At 39.6% G+C, this 21,853-nt stretch overlaps 1 protein-coding gene across 13 annotated transcripts in view; it reads right to left on the reverse strand.

Annotated features, from left to right (window-relative positions):
* The window catches only part of pde4dip (phosphodiesterase 4D interacting protein), a 342,932-nt gene that overhangs the window by 101,266 nt on the left and 219,813 nt on the right, over positions 1 to 21,853 (reverse strand). For 10 of the 13 annotated variants that reach the window (XM_052010872.1, XM_052010865.1, XM_052010867.1 and 7 more), the window contains exons 1-12: positions 18,869 to 21,306; positions 14,716 to 14,853; positions 13,945 to 14,064; positions 13,032 to 13,124; positions 9,734 to 9,970; positions 8,918 to 9,076; positions 6,843 to 6,956; positions 6,191 to 6,328; positions 4,705 to 4,884; positions 3,658 to 3,852; positions 2,533 to 2,721; positions 277 to 382 (exon numbers count right to left, since the gene is read on the reverse strand). In XM_052010872.1, coding sequence (XP_051866832.1) covers positions 277 to 382; positions 2,533 to 2,721; positions 3,658 to 3,852; positions 4,705 to 4,884; positions 6,191 to 6,328; positions 6,843 to 6,956; positions 8,918 to 9,076; positions 9,734 to 9,970; positions 13,032 to 13,124; positions 13,945 to 14,064; positions 14,716 to 14,853; positions 18,869 to 20,038 — 2,839 coding nt within the window. In that variant the 5' untranslated portion in view covers positions 20,039 to 21,306. Of the gene's footprint in view, positions 1 to 276; positions 383 to 2,532; positions 2,722 to 3,657; positions 3,853 to 4,704; positions 4,885 to 6,190; positions 6,329 to 6,842; positions 6,957 to 8,917; positions 9,077 to 9,733; positions 9,971 to 13,031; positions 13,125 to 13,944; positions 14,065 to 14,715; positions 14,854 to 18,868; positions 21,307 to 21,853 lie in introns of those variants that run through there. The other 3 variants (XM_052010871.1, XM_052010870.1, XM_052010862.1) reach the window with 2 other exon arrangements.

A 21,853-nucleotide genomic window follows, 5' to 3' on the forward strand; every position in this document is an offset into this window, starting at 1 on the left:
ACAAATCCAACTTGTACTGGTGAGATAGTTCCCATATTCTACATTTGTCACTTATGGAAGTCACACAAGCAACTGTGTTCCATTTAATTCCACCACTGTTTAATGTAATTTTCCTTTCTGATGAAACAATTTTGGACTCAATTAGGACCTTGGTATGGATTCTGTTTATATTTTGCCACCATCAGTCAATGCTCAAACACAACAAACCAAATCCTGGAAATTTTAGTTGAGACTTTTCAGTGTAACAATCAAAGATTCTGGCCTAATGGCACATACCTTCCCTTTCATTTGTATTCTGTTGGGTGTCAGTAGGTTCAGAAGCTTCCATCTTCTCAGGCTGGAGGGAGAACTCATTCTTCTTGTGACCATTCTGCACCAATTCCTGAGCAGGTCAAAGAAAAGGCTCACATCAAGTGGTTTAAAAAAAATACTCCAATCCCTCAGACAATGGTTGTAATGGATTCTTTTGATTTTTTATTTTATATGGATCCACTGACTGATCTTAAATCTGATACACCAACACTTGAGGAAGCGTGGTGAGATTTTTGATGTCATAACCAACATTTGCAATCACCAAAAGCAGACATTCATTCATCTTATTGTTGTTCAAGAATGTGCCAGCAGGTTCCAGTGGATTCCTACAACACACGTTACACTTTGAAGTTTTGGTCCATTTGTGACAAACTTACATGTTTCAACCTAATAAACCTTTGTGGAAGTATCATCACTAATTTTCAACAGATACTTTTACTTGATTTCTTCTTGTTTTTCAGCAGCTTGTCCAGTTGCCAGTCTTTTTGGGTCAACCTAAACAGTAACTGCTGGTATTGCATGTCATTCTGCAGCTGTACAAAAACTGTACACTTAGAGTATTGTGTACAGTTCTGGTTGTCACACTATATGAAAGGTGTGGTAGCAATAGAGAGTACAGAAGAGATTCACCAGGATGCTGCCAGGACTGGAAGGCTGTAGTTATGAAAGACTGGATAGGCTGGGTTTATTCTCACTGGAACATTGGAGGCCGAGGACTTGTAGAAGTTCATAAGATTATGAGGGGCACAGATAGGATAGATTTTCCCCAGAACAGGGGAGTCTAGAACTAGATGGCACAGGTTTAAGGTGAGAGGGGAGAAATTTAACAGAGATCAAAGATGCAAGTTTCTCCACACAGAGGGAAGTGAATATCTGAAATGAGCTGCCAGAGGATGTGGTGGAGGCAGATGCAATTACAAATGTTTAAAAGATATTTGGACAGGTATTTGATAGGAAAGGCATAGACTGGTATGGGCCTCATGCGGGCAAATAGAATCAGTGTAGATAGGCATCACAGTCAGTATGGAGGAGGAGGGCTGAAAGGCCCCATTTGTGTGCTGTATGTTCATGCGATTCTATTTTCTCTTGGGTTTACAGGAACGGGCAGAGAGATGTTAAAACTAAACTGGATCCTCTCCTCACCCCATAGCCACAGGTACGTTTTTCCCTCCACCCCCAACAGGAATGGCAGATTTGTCGGATTACAAGTAAAATGGGAACTAGGCTTCAATATTTTTTTCCTTTGGTGAATGAAGATTAAAGATAATTGCTTTTGTTAACACCCACTAACAGTGCAACGCAAGGAGTTAGTGGAAAAGATGACACAGAAAACTGAGATTAACATCACTGAACAAAATTCCATACCAACTCAAGGAATGTTTTACTTCTGGAATTTTAATCAATTCTACATAATGGGAACAAATTGAAAAACAAATTAATTGGATGCAAATTTTTCTCAATTAGGGCCCTTTCTGTATGTAATGAGGGATAGTACTGGGGTTAAGATTCAAATAACAGTAGGAGTACAGCTGGTAAATCTTTCATTGAAAGGTTTCTGACTCCCTCTAATTAATTTAAGTCAATAGACATCAAGGGGAAAATATTCCAACAGTCATACCTTATAAAGAGGATGTAGTAGTTGGCAATCATCCCATCCCCTGGACAAGGTATAACAGTTGGAATATTTTGTTGCAGAAGGTCCCCAGGGCATCATCCAAGGCTCAACCATTTTTATGTTGAAGGACAAGGACAATATGCCAAAGGAAGACCATCTGCAGCTGCCCACCAAGTTATAAAGTATTCTGATTTAGAAATATGCTGCAGTTCCTTCATTGTCAGAGTCTAAATTCTGGAAATCCCTACTTAACAACATTGTGGAAACACATTCCCCAGAAGAATTGCAGCAGTTCAAGAATGTGGCTCATCACCATCTGCACAGGCAAATAGTGATAGGCAATAAATACTGGCCTTGTCTGCATCTCAAAGATAAAACGCACACACGTTCAAAGCTTACACCGACTCTCAATTCTGTTGTTACAGGTAACATGGGTTGTATTGGGTGATGTATCTCATGTTGCAGCCACATTCTATCTTTTTAGTAGCATGAATTGTTATATTTAATGGCTATGAGACAAAGAAAAGGAATTCTATTAAGCTGGGCTGTCAAATTCAGCATGTTGTTGGCTATATTTGTTGATGCATCAAATTTTAAGAACTTACTTGAATTAGCCGATCCTTTTCCTGAAGAAGTTCTTTGAGGTGGGCAATTTCTGTTGGCAGCTCCGGTGCAGAAACATTCTGCTTGATGGAATTTGTTATTTCCCGATCCTTCTCCACCAGTTGGCGACGCAATGCTTGAAGTTCATGTTTCTTCTCTGCAAGAGCACGAGTTAACCTCTCTGCTGCCTGCTGAATAATTGAAGGAAAACATACTGGAAACTAAATGGCAATGGCAAATCACATGTTGCAACCTTCTCTCACATGCAAGATTGCTGCTTCAAGTTTGAGCCCCACATTTTTCTATTCAATCTAAACTGACTGTTATACTAAAGGGCAGCTGCATTGCGTGAGACTCTGTCCACTGGATCAGGTAGATGCTATAAAGTCAATCATATTTGCTTTTGAATGACCTTTCAAAACAGGCCCAATGAGCTTGCTTATCAAATACAATTCAAACACGAAATATTCTTTGCCAACTGACATTGTACTTCAGCAGTTTTCTCCAAGCCGAATCACACAGACTAGTTTTAACAACATCTCTCTACCTGAATCTTCAGATGTTACCTCACTGTTTCTATGGATACCTACAGTAACTACAATAAAAGCAATATTGGACTCACTTGATCAGATCTGCCCAGCTTAGATTTGACAATTAGACAAATATGAATACCCTAACTATACAACGTATTGTGAACATGTACTCATTCATTTATTAAATGCACTCTACAGTCTAGATACCAACAGGGTTTAGTAAACAAAAAATGATACCCTCATAAAATGCAGCATACAAGGAGAAAGGGCATAAAAGGGATGATGTTTACATAATCTTTCAATTATCAAATGACCCTCACAGAATTGCATTTTATTTTAGAAAATAATACGATTCCAAGATAGAAATGCAACAGGAGAGTTTACAATGGAGAATTAAAAACAGCATGCATTGAATGGGACAATGGTTTAAAAGGAAAGTGGTCCTGATTTGAAAAGTAGTTTCTGAAAGGCAATGGAACCCCTAAGCAATGTGCTAGTTCAGTAAATTGTGATACACACGGAGCAGATGCCATGGATCTTCTGCTGTTAGTGAATTAAACCTCACAGGAATAGTGTACCAAGGTTGTGCGTTACCTTCATCTGCTGCTCATGGGAGCTGATAGTCTGCAACAGCTGTGATACCTCTTGCTCGTGATCAGCTGCCAATTTGCTTCTGTCAGCAAGCACCTCCTGCAGCATTTGCTCCTTCAGCTGCAGCTGCAGTCTTAGCTGCTCCATCATCTCATCGGGTCCAGAGCAAACCTTGTTCATCAACATCAGAGTCAGGTCCTGTCAACAAGATTTTAGATCAAGTGTGTAGACACGCATTGTAGGCAGACTTGGTGCTGAGAGACACAACCTTGGGTGACCCCACATGTGAGAATCATTCTCAAAAAAATGTACCAATACTCTTTACGATGGCATGATGGAATCCTCATTTGCCACAAAGAAAAAGGTTTTATTTCCTTCAGTGGCCACAAATTTACAAGCTTGGGTGATATTTCCATGCATGTTATTTACACATATTCATCAGCCTGTTTATTTGAAACTAGTCTATTGCATTAAATAGACACAAACATATTAATTACTGTTCCCAAAAGAAATGAAAGCCATCCCTTGAGCTCCTTGCTACAAACATCAGCGAGGAGTTGTGATATTCAGATCCGTTACTATCCCACAGGAAATGGCAATGCAGAGAAACAGAGAGAAAATGAATATTTACAGAAACAGATCCTACACTCTGAGAGCTATTTTACTTTCCTTATGGACAGTCTAAATGACTGAGGTGATCTGGGCAATGTGGGAGATGTGGTGGTGGTGGTGGAAAAGGACTACAGTTCTGAATTTCACAGTGAAAGGGGACCTGAACACAACAAAAACATGTGGAGGATCTGCTCCCCTTGGGGTGACAGTGCACGGGGTACTTCCGATACATAGACTCTGGACTCTATTACAAAAATATCATTTTCCTAATGTAAAATATTTAGGTACAATTAAATTGCTTGAAATGTGCAGAATTGTTCAACCCCTTTTCTTTTCATACCTTAAACTAAATTTTCAGAAACTTAGTTTGATATATCACTGTGAACAGGATTTTTGTCAAGGTGACTTTTCTTGGCAAGGCCCTTGCAAATTTCATACCTCTACCTCCTTATTACGATTCTGCAGAGCTGTCTGGAGCTGGCTGTTAACTGCATCTTTTTCTTTTAGGGAACAGCCAAGCTTTTCTTCTACCTCCTGTTTTAGCCATTGCAGGTTCTTGTATGCTGTTCCCAGTTGCTCCAACTCCAGGTCCTTCTCTCTCACAAGGCTATCCAGACTCTGAAAATAAGAGGGAAGAAAAGATCAGCAACTCAGATGAAGCATGTTCAGTTTCTTAAATCTCATCATCCATAAAACTAACATTAAATATTCTGCAATCAAGAACAAAAAGAATCTCCATCTGTTTAGGGAGTTGCTGTTTTTAGAAATAATTGAGGCTTAGGACAACTTCTTAAAGTTATCTATATATTGTTAACTAAGCATTGTCCTGAAAACAATTCTACTTTCTCATCCATCCTCATTTTGTAGTCAAGAGAAAAATTTACATCCTTACTACTCCAAACAGATTTTTTTTTCCTCTTTGTAGATCATTTGGATTGATAAGCAACATAATGCACGATCACTTCAAAATCCTCTTGTGGGATTTAGGATCACACACCTGCTTCCACATGCAGCAGACACATTCTTCCTAACTGCTCAGTTTACAATACAGCACAAGAATTGTTACTCTAAATTTTAAGGGACTCTCCAAATTCCACAATTTAATACAAAGACCACTCAATTCCCCACCTCCGTCTTACAAAGCAACTCATCTTTAAATCATCAGGACTTAAAACAAGAATCAGTTTTAGCATACCCTCATTGGCCAATACTTTTGCCTATGAGTCAGATGCTTAAGGACTTAAACTCCATTCCAGAGCCTGAACACAATCTAGGCTGATACATTAGTACACTGAGGAAGTACTGCCTCAAAGGTTCAGTATTTCCAATCAGACGTTAAATCATCCATTGCCTCTCTGTAACTACGTCTCAAGAAAAAAAAAAGTATTTCCATAGTTCCAAAATCCACATGGTTGCTACAAGATGGTGGAAGGCTCCATATACGTGCAAGACCCTATCTTTTTCAAAAAAAAGACTGGTCAATTCTCCCAGCCATTTCTTACTACAACCAATTTAGTTGCAGTCTTTGATTGTTAGATGAGATTACATAGGTTGTTGCTTCTGGCTATAAAACACTACTAAATAATTAACACAGTAGAACTTTATAGATTTTTTTTTAAAAGTAATGAAACAAAAGGGAATGTTTGTGTATGTTTGACCACAAACTGTCTTAACACCTTATTTAAGAAATCTAATCATTTCGGCTAGTAGCCAACAATAAGACTGCAAATAATTTAACTATAGGAGTACATTTTCAGAATTCATCGAAGGATGGATCATAATTCTGAAGGTAAAACAAAGTCAATACAAGATCAAACTAAGCATTAAATAGAATCATGTAAAACCTATTCTTCCTCTAAGTGCTCTTGTTACACACTTACTTCCTACATAAAAATATCCGTGAATCCACAGAGCGTTCACTTACATTGATAGTTTCTTCATTGTTGGAGAAGATGTGACGGAATCTCTCCAGATCCCTTTCTTTTTCACGTACAGCCAGGTGCAGTTGCTGGATTTCACTCTCTTTTTCTTCCAAGGAACTGAATTTCTCTTCAATGGCTCGCTGGAAACAAACAGTAGAAATTGGACTCCGGTCCTTAAAGATGCACAAGCTTTCCTAACTCTCGGAAAGTTCTAACATTGTATAGATCTTGAACCCTGGAATCTACACTCTTCTTCTCTCCACAGATGCTGCCTGATCTGTCCCCTTCACAATAAGAATCTATTTGTACTCTTCTAATAAATGACCATGTGGAACCATGTAATTTCTCCAAATATTTGAATATTTTGACATGGGATCAGTTAAAACATTAAAAAACCCTATCAAACTTAATTCCCTCCCCTCCAACATAAAACTTATCAACTATCCAATGAACTTCTCCAACAAAGAAAATTCCAGAGCCATTTCATCAAAAATATTCCAATTCCTAAAAGTAGTCCTTTCAAACATTGTTTCAATTTCACTGTTAATATGTTTAATAGAATAATTATTGACTGTAGACACAGTTAAAAGATGCACAGCATGATCATTTGTACATTAAGCAGAAGTGAATAGGAACCAAGACACAGTGAAGTACCTCTGAAGCTTTATCTCTTTCTTTGATACACTCCCAGAGTTTATCTACCAGTACATCTTTTTCTTCTTCACTTTGCTCCTCATTCTGCTGGCATTCAAAGAGTTCAATATATTGCTGTGAATATACAAAGAGAAATGTATGGAACAAAGATTGCTTTGTTGTAGTTCCCTTTCATCTTAAACACCTGGCTGATTCTAGTATAGGCCCCTGAGGTGGAAAGCTCCATTCTTGTGGTTGGTAAATGATTAATTGTAAAGGGTGAGCCTGTTAATCAAAGCCTGACCCAACATGAGCTTCAATAGCTTCCTACTAATCTTGAAACCTTGTTCAGGCCATAAGGAGGACTGGTGTTGGAAACAGAAAATTTGACTTTTCTTCTCCAGTTAATCTGTTTCAGATAACATTCAATGGCCAAGTATCTCACCATCAACATCCTGAGGTCATTGTTGACCAAAAACTCAGCTGGATTGTCACATAAATACTGTGGTTATAAGAACAGGTTAGAGGGCTGGGTAGCCTGTTTTGAGGGATTCATCTGATCGCCTTTCAGCTATCTATAAGGCACAAGGGAATAGTCACCACCAGCTTGGATGAGTGCAGCTCCAATTTAATTGACACAATCCAGGACAAGACAGCTCACTTGACTGGTATCCCACCCACCACCCTGAACATTCATTCTCTCCACAACTAGTGCACAGTGGCTACTGCATGTACCATCTCCAAAATGCACTGCAGTTACTGGCCGAGGCTACTCCAACAACATGAGCTCAACCAAAGAGGACAAGAGTTTCAGGAATATGGGAGCACAACCACCTGCACATCCCCCTCCAATTCACACTACACCCCAGCTTGGAAATACACTGTTGTTCCCTCTTTGTTAATGGGTTTAATCCCAGAACTCTTCATCCAACAGTCATAAGGGAAACTTAATCAGGAGGACTTCAATAGTTCAATGTAATGACTCACCACCACCTTCTCAAATGGTAACAAATACTACCTTTGCCAGTGATGTCCACACCCCGAAAAATTAACACATTATAAAAAAAACATTATGGATGTCTACTTCAATGATAACAAAATCCAGTTTGCTGCTCAATTTAACCAATGATGTCTACTCCATGTAAACAGCAAATATTTAATGAAAAGAATACTTATGTACTACTTTATTAACACATCCCAAAGCACTGCACTTAGTATAAATTGCTTCCAAATTTCAACTTTTAAAAAAAGTTTCAAGTAAGAGCTATTTTCCACACTGAATCCACAGTGAAGCTTATTTGTGATGGTGCCAATGACAGATAGAAGCTGGTCTGCAATGTGAGAGAACTCCCGAATTTTATTTGCTGAATTTAGATATAATCTTTACTGCTCAGCCAAACTCCTCTAGATACCTCCAGTCATTCAGTATCCCCTTCACTTTGAAGTTTTATCCTCTATTAAGTTCTCAACAGGACATGAGAAGGTAATATTGAGTGAAGTTTCAGTGTGGCATTGACCAATGACAAAACAATTACCAGTTAATACTGCTCCTATACAAACACACTCTAGCTAAGAGTGCAAGAACTCCACCAGTATACATCTCATTCAGCTACCAGAATATTTCATAGCTGCGCACAGTATTCTCAATTTTGGCCACCTGAGGCAAGGTTGTACTCCGGTATATACCCTGTTGATTATTCTCATTTTTAATTCAAGAAATATTTGGGCATTTTGTGCTGTTACTTTAGAAGGTAGAGAACCTCCACACAAGACATGGAATCATATTTCAGCTCCATCTTTCACAAGCATGCAATGCTTTGCAGAAAATAGAGGTCCTGCCAGTATAGCCCTCATCCCACTTAGAGATAAGCAATAAATGCTGGCCTTGCCTGCCACTTTCACAATCTGTATGTTAGTAAAATAATTGGCTGGTGTGGCTTGGAACCATAATGACAGGAAGGTCCAAGATTTTATCTATTCAAAGAAATGAGAGGAATGGGAAAACATGAAATGATTGGAAAGGAAGGGGGGTATTTATTAACAAGCCAGAAAGTAAATAGTTTAAGCCGTTGCAAACATTCGGTAACTCTTTGTACCTGCAGGAAGTGCTCTTTATCACGCAACCTCTCTTTCAGACACAGGAGGTTCTCCTCCTGGATGTGGATTTCACGTTGATGCTCTCCCTCCAAGGCTTGATAGAGCTGCTCTTTCTCTCGCATCTCCTGTCGGACCTGCTGCAGTGTGCTGCGCAGCTCCTGAAACAAACCGTAAAGAGCCATGGTTAACTTGCAACAAAATGATTCCCTGCATCAGCTGTCAAATCAAACAAATTGTGTGATGCAGTATTAATATCTCTACAATATTGCTGCTCTGAAAAAAAAATACATAGTAAACTATCTGCATCAGCAACAACATTTTAATGAACTAGTGCAGGAAATTGGTGAGAACAGAAGATGCAGTCAGTAAATAAATTAGTTTTCAGCTCAAGGACCCAACCTCAAATCCAGCCTAGTCTATGATGCGAAAGTCTTTTTTTGTCTCCTGCAGACAGTCCAAATATTTTTTGCCACCAGTACTTGGCAGAAACAAGTAACCTCAGTCAGGCGGAGGCTTCGGCACAGTTGATGGAAAAGGTTTCAGTGGTGAATACAAAGATTCTTTTCTGCAGTTGTGGCTGAGGCAGAATACACTGTTCCCTACTCCTAATCTTGTGTACTGCAATTTCTGCTCTAGTGATGCTCGCTCCTGGCACCAGACACCTTCACTCCAAAATACAGACCTGCTGTAACTCGGTGAAAAATAAAACAAAACCAAACTGGGCCTCAAAAATCTGAGTCACGGTGTTATAAGCTGGAAAAAATGCACTCTTGGAAATACCGTGATGTCATTGAAATAAACACCCGAATACTCACTTTATTGTGTTTGATGGCAGCCTCCTTCTGCTGATGCATTTCCTGCAGTTCAGTTTCCATCAGTTCTTTCCTCCGCCTGACTTCAGCCAACTCATACTCCTTCTGGCGTATTAGCCTCAGGCTTCGCTGTAGTTCCAGCTGATTGGAGAAGGAGGTACTCTGTAGTTTCAGCAATTCAGCCTGTTGGGCATGCGATGATGTCAACTGTCCATCCACACTCTGACAGGATGAACAACGCTGCAGTCCCAAAGAAAGAAGAGCATGTTTAGAGCAAATTGGAATGAGGAACAGAGAACACAATCAAACACAAAAATGGATTTTTACATCTTTCTCATTTCAAAACCTTCTAAGCATACTCTCACTCTCTTTACTTATTCCTTCCACTATCTGGTCAAAGACATCAGGCAGTTGGCCTCCTTTGCAACTTCTTTTTCCATTAGCCTGGGCTTTCTGATAGTGGCCTTTTCACTCTGGTTACACCTCAATGCAATAATAAAAGGAATGCTTCACTTTTGGAAGTCCCTTCGAGATGAGATATTAATGTTCTGTCTCCCTCTCACTCTTTACAGAAGAATAGGAGTTCTCTCATTGTCCTGGACAGCATTAATCCCCAAGCCAAAGCAAATTAACTGGCCATTTATCTCATGTTCTGTTTGTGGGATTTTGCTATGCACTAATTTTGTATTTCAGAATAATGCTTTTAGTTCAGAAGTATTTAATTAATTGCGAAGCCCCGAGAATACGCCAAGGTTGTAAAGAGGTTATACAAGTACAAATTCTTGCTTTCTTTCCATATAAAGCCTCATCCTTAAAGGGAAACATTCACTGCTCAAATGGAATAATCAGAAGCCCCTAGTCAAAAAATGAAGTCACATCGTTTGCTGCAATAGTTGAAATGATTTAGGTCAGTACAGATGACACATTTGTTGTGCTGTTGTATACTACCCTTTAATAAGGATGACTTAAAATGATTATTCAATTCAGTCATTGTGAACAACTGAAAAATAACAATCCCATTTTGATTCTAAATTTCTCTTTGAATAATTGTGTTATGACCACAAAAACACTAAGGCTTTCAAGCACAGGTCAGAGGCTAGATATCCTGCAGTAAGGGACTCATCTCCTGACACTCAAAAGCCTTTCCACCATCTATGGAATTTCCACAAGATGGAATTGCAATGGAATATTTTCCACTTGCCTGGATGAGTGCAGCTCCAGCAACTCTCAAGAAACTTGACCACATCCAGGACTAAACATCCCACTTGATTCATTGCTTATCAACTACCCTAAACATTTATGCACTTGCTAGTAGTGCTCAGTGGCTGCAGCGTTCATGATCTACAATGTGCTTAGCAATTACTTCCTGGGCTACTGCAACAACACCTCCAAGCAGCAAGAAGAATAAGGGCAGCATGTGCACGGGAATACCACCACCTGCATTATCCTCCAAATTGGACACCACTCCATCATTACTGGGTCCAAATCCTTCAACTCCCTGGTAAATGAAAATCAAAGAAAACTGCAGATGCCGGATATGTGAAATAAAAATAGAAAATGCTGGAAAACAAGAGGTCAGGCAGCATCTATAGATAAGTTAGAAAAGGGGTTAATGGGGAGCAGGCTTTGGGAATAGCACCTCATCTTCTGTTTGAGCATGTTGTAGCCTTCAAATTCTAAAACTGCCAAGTAATTCACTTTCACTACTTGGATCAGAATAAACAAGTTCTGCTGCAAGTCACCCATTTATAATACCAGCTCACTTTTACTCTCTTCATTAGCAGAGCCTGGCCTACTGGGCACTACCTACAGTACTGCATTTTGTAACTTTTAGGTCTTTTTTATTTGTGCTCTCTCACTGTTTTTCTCCCCCCAGAGCTTTTGCTTCCTTTGATCATATTATCTCTAACTGCCCTCATCAACTTCGTAACTGGATTACTCCATCAACTTAGCCCCACAGCACTCATGGTCTCACCCGATCAGAGGTACTTCTTTTGTCCTATCCATCCCTCTCTCTCTCTGCAACCTAGAACTAACTTGTTTTCTCTCCTTTTTGGTCCTGACAAAGGGTTTTTAAACTTGAAGCATTGTGTTACTCTGTCTATAAACACCATCATGATCTGTTTCAGTTCCTTGAACTCCCTCTTCAATAGCACTATGGGAATACCTTCACCAGAAGGACTGCAGTGGTTCAAGAATGTAGGTCATTGCCATCTTCCCAAGAAAACTTCAGAAAGGGCAACAGATGCTAGCCTTGCCAGAGATACCCAGATTCCCAAAAAATGAATAATAAAAAAGCCCTTCTGTAATACATTAAATCAGGGAACCATGCAGACATGTAGAGAATGAGTTTCAGCAAGGATCAACAGGCAACAATCAAGAACCTGACAATTATATTTCCCTCCCTAGACTAGGAACCAATTATGCTGCATTCTTTTTATCTTGGAATTAAGTCAGCTGATCACCTCCACTGATATCAGCTAAGTCACATGTCTGACTTCAGCTTATTCAGAACCACCACTGACACCAGGTAACTGAAAATTCCCAGTCAGATTCATCAATTCAAGACTAAGCAAAAACATTCATTCTAGCCTGTGGGATTCAGGAATATATCAAGCAGTGCACTGGCCCACCAAGCTGTTTGAGCCCCCTTTTACCTGTTTACTTTTACTAAAGTTAAAAAATAAACAAAAATACACTAGTGACAGAAGAGTTTTGATTTTAGAAACTTTAAAACTTTACTTTAAAAATTTATACAGCACAATAACAGGCCCTTTTGGCCCAACAAGCCTGCGCCGCACAACTACACCCATGTTAACCTACTAATCTGTACGTCTTTGGAATGTGGGAGGAAACCGGAACACCCAGAGGAAATCCACGCAGTCACAGAGAACGTACAAACTCCTTAAAGACAGTGACGGGAATTGAACCCCGATCGCTGGCGCTGTAATAGCGTTACGCTAACCGGTACGCTATCGTGCCGCCCTACATGGATTGTAGAAGGTGACTACTTTAGGGACAGAACCAAGAGCTCCATGGTTTTGAATTTCTGTGAAAAAATAAACTTGAATAAAGGATAGTGTTCTGTACCTCTACATATAGCACATTAGGATAGAAGGGAAGCAAGAATTAACCAAGATATCAATTATTATCTTGGCTAATACTTGAATTCAGAATTTAAAAGGCTTTTTGTAGTTGATAGGGAACAAGTAGGAACATTAATAACAAAAGAAAGAGACATTTTCAGTACAATGTACAATTCAATGTTGTTATTTATGTTATAATTTTACTTGCTGTATACCTTCAGATTCTCAAGCTGACTTCTGTGAAACATCTCCCTCAGCTTGGCCTGTGTCTCAATGTGGCCATCGAGTGCACGATAAAGCTCTTCGATCTGAGGAAGAGAGTGAAAGACTGGAATTTCAAGGTCACAAAACTCATTGGAACTATTACCACCAATAAAAGCATCCATATGGCACAGTCAGGGTTAGTCATGATCAGGGATAGTTTCCACTGACTGATACTTCTGGCATTAGAACACAGCAGTGGTTTCCCCTAGAAATAGCAAAGGTAGAAAATCTTCCCAATACATCTGTAATTTTGTTTATGCTTTCACTCCATTTGGAAATAATTGTTGTTTATATTAGTATATGGCCATTTTTCAGATTCATCGATTTCTTTCTCCAGGATTTAATCAGATGGATTAACATACCTGTTTACTACGAGTCAACAATGTTGGATGGATAAATGGATTGGTAATCAAGCTTGAAAAATAGTTATACTATTATATTGTGGTCATGGTTAACAAGACTGCATTAGCATGTAGGTTTTACACAATTACTACTTAGTAACAGCAATGGCCTGTCAAGTGCACAATTCCCAGAGCAGAAATGGTTAAGTAGACACCTAATAGAGGGATTTTCTGATAGCAATACTTCCTTTTAACCAGTGTGTACTGACCAGATAACATAGATTTAAAATAATTAGCAAAGAACAAGGAGTAAAGTGGGGAGTTATTTCCCATCTGCACCCTCACAAGGGTGGTTACAATCTGCAACCATCAGCTGACAGGATGGTGGAAGCAGATTCCATAATAAATTTTCAAAGAGCATTTTATATGCACTTGAACCAGAGTAATTTGTAATTCCCACAAATTATTAGATACATCCATTTACTTCAATGGGTGATACTTTTCCACCCATGGCTGCATTTACCTCCTTATCTTTGTTTTTCAAAGCCTCATTCAGCCCCAGCTGAGCACATTCTTGCTTCTGTGCTGCATAGCGCATTGCCTTCAATTCACTTTCCATTTCATTTAGATTCTCCTGCAGCATCTGAGGGAATGGAGCAATGAGAGATTAACCACATGCATGAAGTATTATATGGTTGTTAAAAAAAAACATTTAATTGTTTAATTACCTGAACTGCATAAACTGTTTTTGCTCTGCAGGAACAGGAAATATTAATAACCTTGCTACCCCCACATGACATGAAATTTAGCAGTGGGTATTTACAGAGCAAAGACAACGAATCCTCAGTTGCTTTTAATTTTAAGAAATTCAAGACCACACGGGTGTCTTCTGTTCACTACTTACACCATTTGAGTTTAGTTGTGGTTTAACTAATTTTTTGCATAATTCTTGAAGTAGGAGGCAACAGGATGTGACACTTTCAACATTGAGATGATAAAAGTGTGACACTCCAAATGAACTATCAAAAACTACCAGTTATTCATTCCAACAACCTCTCTGATGCCTTTGGGGTTAATGCACAAGATGCTTGCAGATGGCATTGGAAGTCCTTCTGCACAGTTTCTGAGGATTGACTGTATAACAAGGGAACATTGAAGAAAAATGACTACAGTTTACATGTTGCCTCACTGGTTTTCACTTCAAATTAGCAGCAGTACTAGTCAAAGAACAATTTGTATCTGCATGCCACTCACACTATAAACACCCGTCACTCCTCATAATATGCCAGCTCACCTTATTAGCAGACTCTGATTCTTGAATTCTGTCCTGCAAACCACGTACTTGGACCTGAGCTTTCTGTAACTCGGTGACACACTGACCAGCTGCCGACTCATATTGGTTCAACTGCTGCTGCTGTTCTTCAATTAGATTCTAGGAAATAAATGATCAAAGCTTTAATTGGTCAAATACTTCAGCACACTATCAAAGTAATGCAATCTGTTCAGTTAGCCCACTTCAGTATAAAACTCCATTGGGTAATAAATGCTTTCATTATTTCTCAGCATCCACTTTGTTCATTGAATACAAACCAGTGAATTCAAAAAAATCTGTGCCCAAGACACTGACTTGAATCCAACAGTCTGGTCGTTTATCAGTTATGGGCACTAATGATGGAGGTAACTTTTTTAAAATGTAGCACAGAAAAAAGAAAAGTACTGCTTAAGTATTCAAATTTTGCACTAAAATAAAGAAATGTATTCACAGGAAGTCCCATCTTCATATGAATCAGTGCAACTACTTTGTAATTTGCACAGTTATACATCACTGTGTTACAGACCATGTTTAATTGTGCAGGAAAACACAATTGAGCATGGATCCAAATCAGCCGAAATGGTTTAATGTCATGTGACACAATGAGTTTATCCAATGTGACAGCAGTGTCTCAAATTAATATCATGGAGTAGCCGATAAATAAGCAAGCATCAACAAATTTATGAAGGTGCTTTGCAATACAATGTCATTTACTTTGAAAACAGTTGTGTGTGGCTTTTTTCATTAATATATAGTGTGGCTTTTTTCATTAATATATAAGCAAGTAATATTAACAAGTAACCAAGGGTTGCAAACCAGATGATTTATCATCAATATACAATAGAACAGATATAATGACTATATGATGTCTGAAAAAACACAGTAAGTAGTCAGTTTTTATAAAAATATTACAAAGGGTTTTCATGAGGTGCATTGGAAAAGACTATTTCTTCTGGTTGTGGAAACAGTTGTGGGTTATCAATTTAGAGTCACTAAGGGAGTGACATGAGAGCTGAGGAGAAACTTATGGACCTGGAAGAATTTGCCATTGAGAATGAGAGGTGGAGGAATGTAAAGGTGGATGCAAAGCTCTGATGAGGGTGGGGTGATTAACCCAAAATATCCTAACAGCTGGGGCACTGCAGTGCCACTATATTACTCTGAATGGTGAGAATTAGCATTATAGACATGTACACCAGCTGACCTGTTGCCCATTAACCCACCCATCTCCAACCTACTAACCTCATAACTCAAACACAGTTACAGGTAATGGAAGAAAAACCTGAAATGTTATTACCCACAAGAACAGAAATTGGTCTAAACTAAACAATATTTAATTATGTACCACAACACTTTTGTACTAGTGTTGCTGATAGATGATGGTCAAAGAGTGGCAAATTCTAAGGGCAACTCATCTGGTCCTTATCATCCTGTGGCAGATTTACCTGAAGGTTATCACCACTTGTTTATTCCAAACTCAAAACTCAAACTTCAAACTCTGGATTTTCAATAATCTAAATTCACTGATCCTGCGCAGATCTCTTCACAGATGTTGTCCAACTTGCTGAACATTCCCAGCATTTTCTATTATTGAGTTTGTAGGTTTATTTTGCAGCTGATGTATTTTTTTTAAAATGTAACGAGTTCTTCAGCATAAAATTTAATAAATACCACTATCCATTACACTTTATATAGAAAGTTTGTAGAGTGAAGGAGGCAGTGGAAGGGTCACAGCTCAGGTGTTAGAGTATTTAATGGAAGGGCATGAGTATATTAAAACAAAAGGACATCCGAGCGTTTAGCAGGTGGGCCTTTACCATTGGAATGACAGAAAGACCCCAACCTGTTTGTGAGTACAAGGTTATTTTCAATCAAGCATATACTTTCCCTCTTCTTGCACACAAGGACAGGCAACCAATTGGACTCTGCCAAAGCTATTCATAGACCACCATTAAAACCCCTAGTTACTCCTATCCTATTGCCATTTTGTGTGCCAGTACAACAGAGATCTGTAACTCTGTCACGTAAAGGAAACAGTAGGTTAAGACTGAGAATTTGCCTTGGAAATCGAATAATCTGAATAACACCACCAATGGTAATTGGATTTGTTTCTCTTGTTTTATAAATTCCACTGCACCAGCCACCATATGTTTTAAAAACACAATAGATATGACTTCAGTATCTAATATCAAGCACTATTCCAATCAACATATTGTTTATCTTGCAGCAATTGCAACACAGACAGTGAAAAGATCTGTAATTGAGAACAGAAAATGCCCATAAGGTGCACAGAAAGATGTTAATTTCAGTTTCTATTTATCAAAATCTCATATCAGCATCTTTTTCACAGACAGGAAACTTTTTGCATTGATATCAACTATTTTTCTTTCAGCCCTTCCCCCCACCCCACCACTTAACTGTATCAGCTAATCCACAGCCATTCACTGCTGCTGTGTCAGCAGAACTGGTGCACACAAGGAATCCCCCTCTATTCTGAAAGAAGACTGACCAAAGAAAAAGGTAAAAGGGACCTAAGTGTAATGATTTCAAGAGACCAAATGCCTCCTGAAAGACAAATGATTCATCTCCCCAGCCTGGGACCAGCTTTGTCAATATAAGCTCCCAGGCCATGCGTTGTGCCCTCTGGTGAATGGGTGTGTATGGAAAAAAGTCAGTCAAAAGCAGGTTATTGGAACTAGATTATGTTATTTAATCTGTAATAGTGCTTGCACTGTCTGTTCATTTACCTCTTAAACAGCAAATATGTTTCCAATAGCAATGGAGACCCCTCTACCAAACAGCAGAGAAAGACAACTGTCATTTAACTGTACTACAGTGATAAAAGCAACCACGTATTAGAGTTTCTGTTTTTCATTTCTAGAAATAGCTGGATACTCAGCAAGTCAAAAACTCGAAAAATTATTTTTAAAAAATGTCCAGAGCTCCCTTGGTGACTTGGAATGATAATACTGGCTGTTGTGGTTTGAACCCTACAGACCAGGGAACTCCTCGGACATAATCTTTGATCTGTGCCTAGTTCACTATTTTCATCAGCACAATAGCAAGGATGACACAAACACAGAAATTGCTGGTAACACACAGCAGGTCATGTATGCCCACACGAATCACACCAGGTGCTTTGCCCTGTATGTTTGATTCTTGAGTTCTAATCAAAGCCTATTCAATGGTGGATTCTCTAACCTCAGGAAGTATTAAATGAGTTTGGGCCATCTCAATCCATTTCCAAAATAGCAAGATCCTCCAGAAGAGTGGCATTAATAAGCAAAACAAAACTCTGAAATAAGAAGTAACACTTTGCTGTATGGAGAGATCAGTTGGCAGGGGCCAGATTTTTAGCAGCCAGGCAGGCAGTTGTATTTCATGAACTTCAGAATCTTCTGTTTGGAAAGCCTCCCTGCTAATATCTCCAACACCATTTGCCTTGCTGTGTTCCAAGTAAAATAAAAAGCCCTGCAGCCAGAGTTCAACTCTCCAATACCAACATGACAAGAATACAATTTTGTTTATGTCAAAATAGATATTGAACATTATTTCCTTTTCAAATATATAATTAATGTGCCAAGTTCTCAAGTTCATGTACAGAGACTAGAATGAGAAAACAGCATAAAGGACACTTAATTTGCTTCAAAGCCCTCACTATTATGGTGCATTCCCTCAAATATTCCTATATCCGAGGTTCTACATGAAATCCAAACACACAAAAGGAAGATTGCAATGCAGCTAAACAACTAAACTACAGTTAGGGATTTTTATAATACTTAGCAAACTTGCTTACACAGTGCCATCCTGTGATTTAACTGTGTTGACCTTTCACTGGATCACTTAAACATGGAAGAAACTTTTATTAGGGCAAAACAGAAGCAACGTGTAATGAAATGCTCAATGTTTCACATTCAGAATTGTTTATGGACTGCATCTGCGTAAACTGAGTGGGGAAGGTGGTGAGGAGAAGGGTTCAGTGGACAGTTGGTAAGATAAACTCAACAACAATTTAAAATTGTTATCCAAAGATTTGTTTGGAAGTGAAGGACCTGCTTCTTTTGACTGCTGCAAAATAGTTTATGGAACAGTGAAGGAAAAAAAAAATCAACCTAAACAGTCATTCTTCAAGTACCTGTGTGCGAATTGGAATATATTCATCAAGCACATCCTGCAGGAGGTCCTCAAGATCTGCCATATCATCAAAGTTCAGGTTCATCCTAGGAGGTTCTATGTACCTACTGATTAATTCATAACCACTGTTTTGCAGGTGAGATCTGAAAATCCCATCACCCAAACTACCACTTGATTGAGAGCCCAAAGGAGTTGTCCTAACAGGAATTGGTAACTTGCTGCCTTTTGGCCTCTGTACTGGTCTGTATTCAACATTGCTCACTAAACTGAGTACAAAGTCCAGCTTATGGGTGTGCAATGAGGGATTTGGGACTTGTCCATCAGAAAAGTCTGATTTGGGGCTTTTGTCATCTTTAGCACTTTTTTCTCCTTGCATCACTTCTCTACTGGGTGCAGGACAGGACTCTGTTGCTGTTCCGAGAGATTCCACAGAAGAAGCTGGAGACATTTTATCTAGAGAGTCAGCATAGACAGAAGTCCTAGATTCACTTGGTCCGATGGACATAGTTTCATGAATGACTGGCAGCACGAGTCCTTCCTCAGCAGTTACACTGCCCACTGCACTACTTCCACACCTGGCATATAGATCACAAGTCTTTGCCAACTTCCGAGGGACCCTACAAACTGCCTCATAGTCTGCATCAGTCACACGCAAGGCTGAGCAGCTGCGACATTTTCGGGATTTGAAGGTTGAGCTCTCCGAAGTCTGGCAGCTGTGAGTTTCTACAGCTTCCTCCCCATGTTCTGTCCACGATTCATACCCAGAGTAGACAAAATCATCCTGCAGTAGAGCATGATATCGGACATCAGGTAGGTTTGAAATGTCCACTGCAACATCCTCCCCTTTGATGTCAATACTTGGTTCTTCATTGGTTTTACGATAAAGGCTGGCAACACAGTGCTTGATCCGATCCTTCTCCACAAGCAACTTCTGTAAACGCTCAATGGACAGAGCCTCAATCCTTGCAATGACTGTATCAAATCTGTAGATGCGGTCCAACATGAAAGCACACTTGCTGCAAGCAAATTCTGCCTTTCCATCTCGGGATATCTCTTTGCCCAGTACGTGGGATAGAATGACCTGTAGGTTTAGTTTGGAAGCCGTGTGAAAGATCCATCGTCGCTGGTTACCATACAGCTCCCGGGCACAAATTCTGCAAACTTCCTTCATTCTGGTGCCCACTATGGAGTTGATTACACAGTGACAAAATACACAATGTCAACTGGACACGAGGTTAAAATTTAAATATAAACGTCACAACCTTAGTCTGCACTGCAAGGTTTCACCTTTTGTCCATGTTTCTCAATTAACAATTACAAAGTTAACGAGTTTGTATTGACAATAAATTAATTCTTCAGAACTCTCAAATAATAAGCCAGGAGGAAATCAAACTACAAACCCTTAAATTCCGCTTTAATTTTGGTTTGTAATTCAGTTCGATGAATGGTTCTCTTCCTGGCATCAATTCAGATAAATCGTGTGGGCGCTATCTGGAACCTACTCAGGGTGTAGAATGAAGGCGCCGTCTCACATCTCCACGCAAACATAACCGCTTTAAAAATCTTCCATTAAACATAAATACTCTGCAATAAAATATTAATTATAAATCAGCATCTCTTCTGACTCCCAAAATGCCTTTTATATTCTCAATCAAACGGCTCCTAATAAATTAAATGTAATTCCGGGCGAATCGAAAAGCAAACTGTGCTCTGTGCATTTCTACGAATTGATTTTCGCCCCAACCCTCCAGGTATCTGAATTTTGGGAATATTCGGGATTCAAGTCAGCTCGCGTCATCCCGATCAATGAAGGGAAAACAAAGCGGGACCGCCAATTGCACAGAAGTCTGTATTATTCGGGAGAATTTCCTTGCCAGTTGAGACACTGGATAAGTTGTGAGAACAGCTCTACTCTTGCACCGGTAACTTCGGCCATGTCACGACCCGAGAGAGAACAGACCATCACACCATCATGCTCCTCGTCTTCACAGCTCCTGGCAGAGATGGAGGCAGAGGAATTGACGATCAGACCAGAGGCACCGCCCCTCGCGTCTCAACAAAGCAACTGCCGGCGAGTAACGGGACAGACAGAAGGGGATTGTCCATGCCGATATTGGATTAAATCACGTCCCGTAAAATGGGTTTCCTGGGTACAATATCTTCAAGGGTAAAAGCCTCCACTTGCAACCTTCTAACCCGGCAGTGATGTGGCAACAAATGTAGCTGAAACCGGCTCAGGGTTTCAGGGATCTGGAACTAACCATGCACTGGCGGGGTAGAATCCGCCTCACTCTGCTCGCTGCAAGCTCGACGCAGCGTCACACACTTCGTTGCCAAATACAAGACTTTTAAGTATTAATCTAAATTAATTCTAGCTGGTTTCTGACCACATTAACAATTCAGAAATTCTCACTGAGGAAACTGGTGATCTTCATTTGCACCCGTCTGTGCTGTGGTACGGCTGTCTTCCCAAGAGCGCGACCACGACTAACAATCACCTGGTGGTCGATGCGTTTCCCTGCCCATGCATCGATGCAGAGGTTTGCTGTTTCATCCCCCGAAGAACAACTTACACAAAAAAAATACTCTGCACAGAAATCCTTTTCTATATCGCGATTAACCCTGCAAGCTGGCCCAGTAACATTCTAGTTTCGAGATCCATTGACACAGAAAAGACGTGACGCGCATTGTAGGAAAACCCCCAACGGTTCGCACTGCAATCATTTTAAAAATACAACTCAATGCCTATTTTTCCGGCGTTAAAAAGCTGAGAGTCTGCTTCGAACGCCTCTGGTTTCCTAAACCTACATTACGTAATGAAGTTCAAATCTTACCAGAATAACATGGAGCTAGAATCTGATAGGTACCTTGGTAGTTATAAATATTATTGCGTACTTAACTGGCAATGCTCAGCAAGAGAATAAAAAATGCATTGTTCACAGCTTTAGCACCTTTCAAAGTTCTTTGTGGCCAAACGTGCAATCAC

This window comes from Pristis pectinata, chromosome 3 (assembly GCF_009764475.1).
Source record: "Pristis pectinata isolate sPriPec2 chromosome 3, sPriPec2.1.pri, whole genome shotgun sequence".
In the NCBI taxonomy this organism is placed as follows: domain Eukaryota; kingdom Metazoa; phylum Chordata; class Chondrichthyes; order Rhinopristiformes; family Pristidae; genus Pristis; species Pristis pectinata.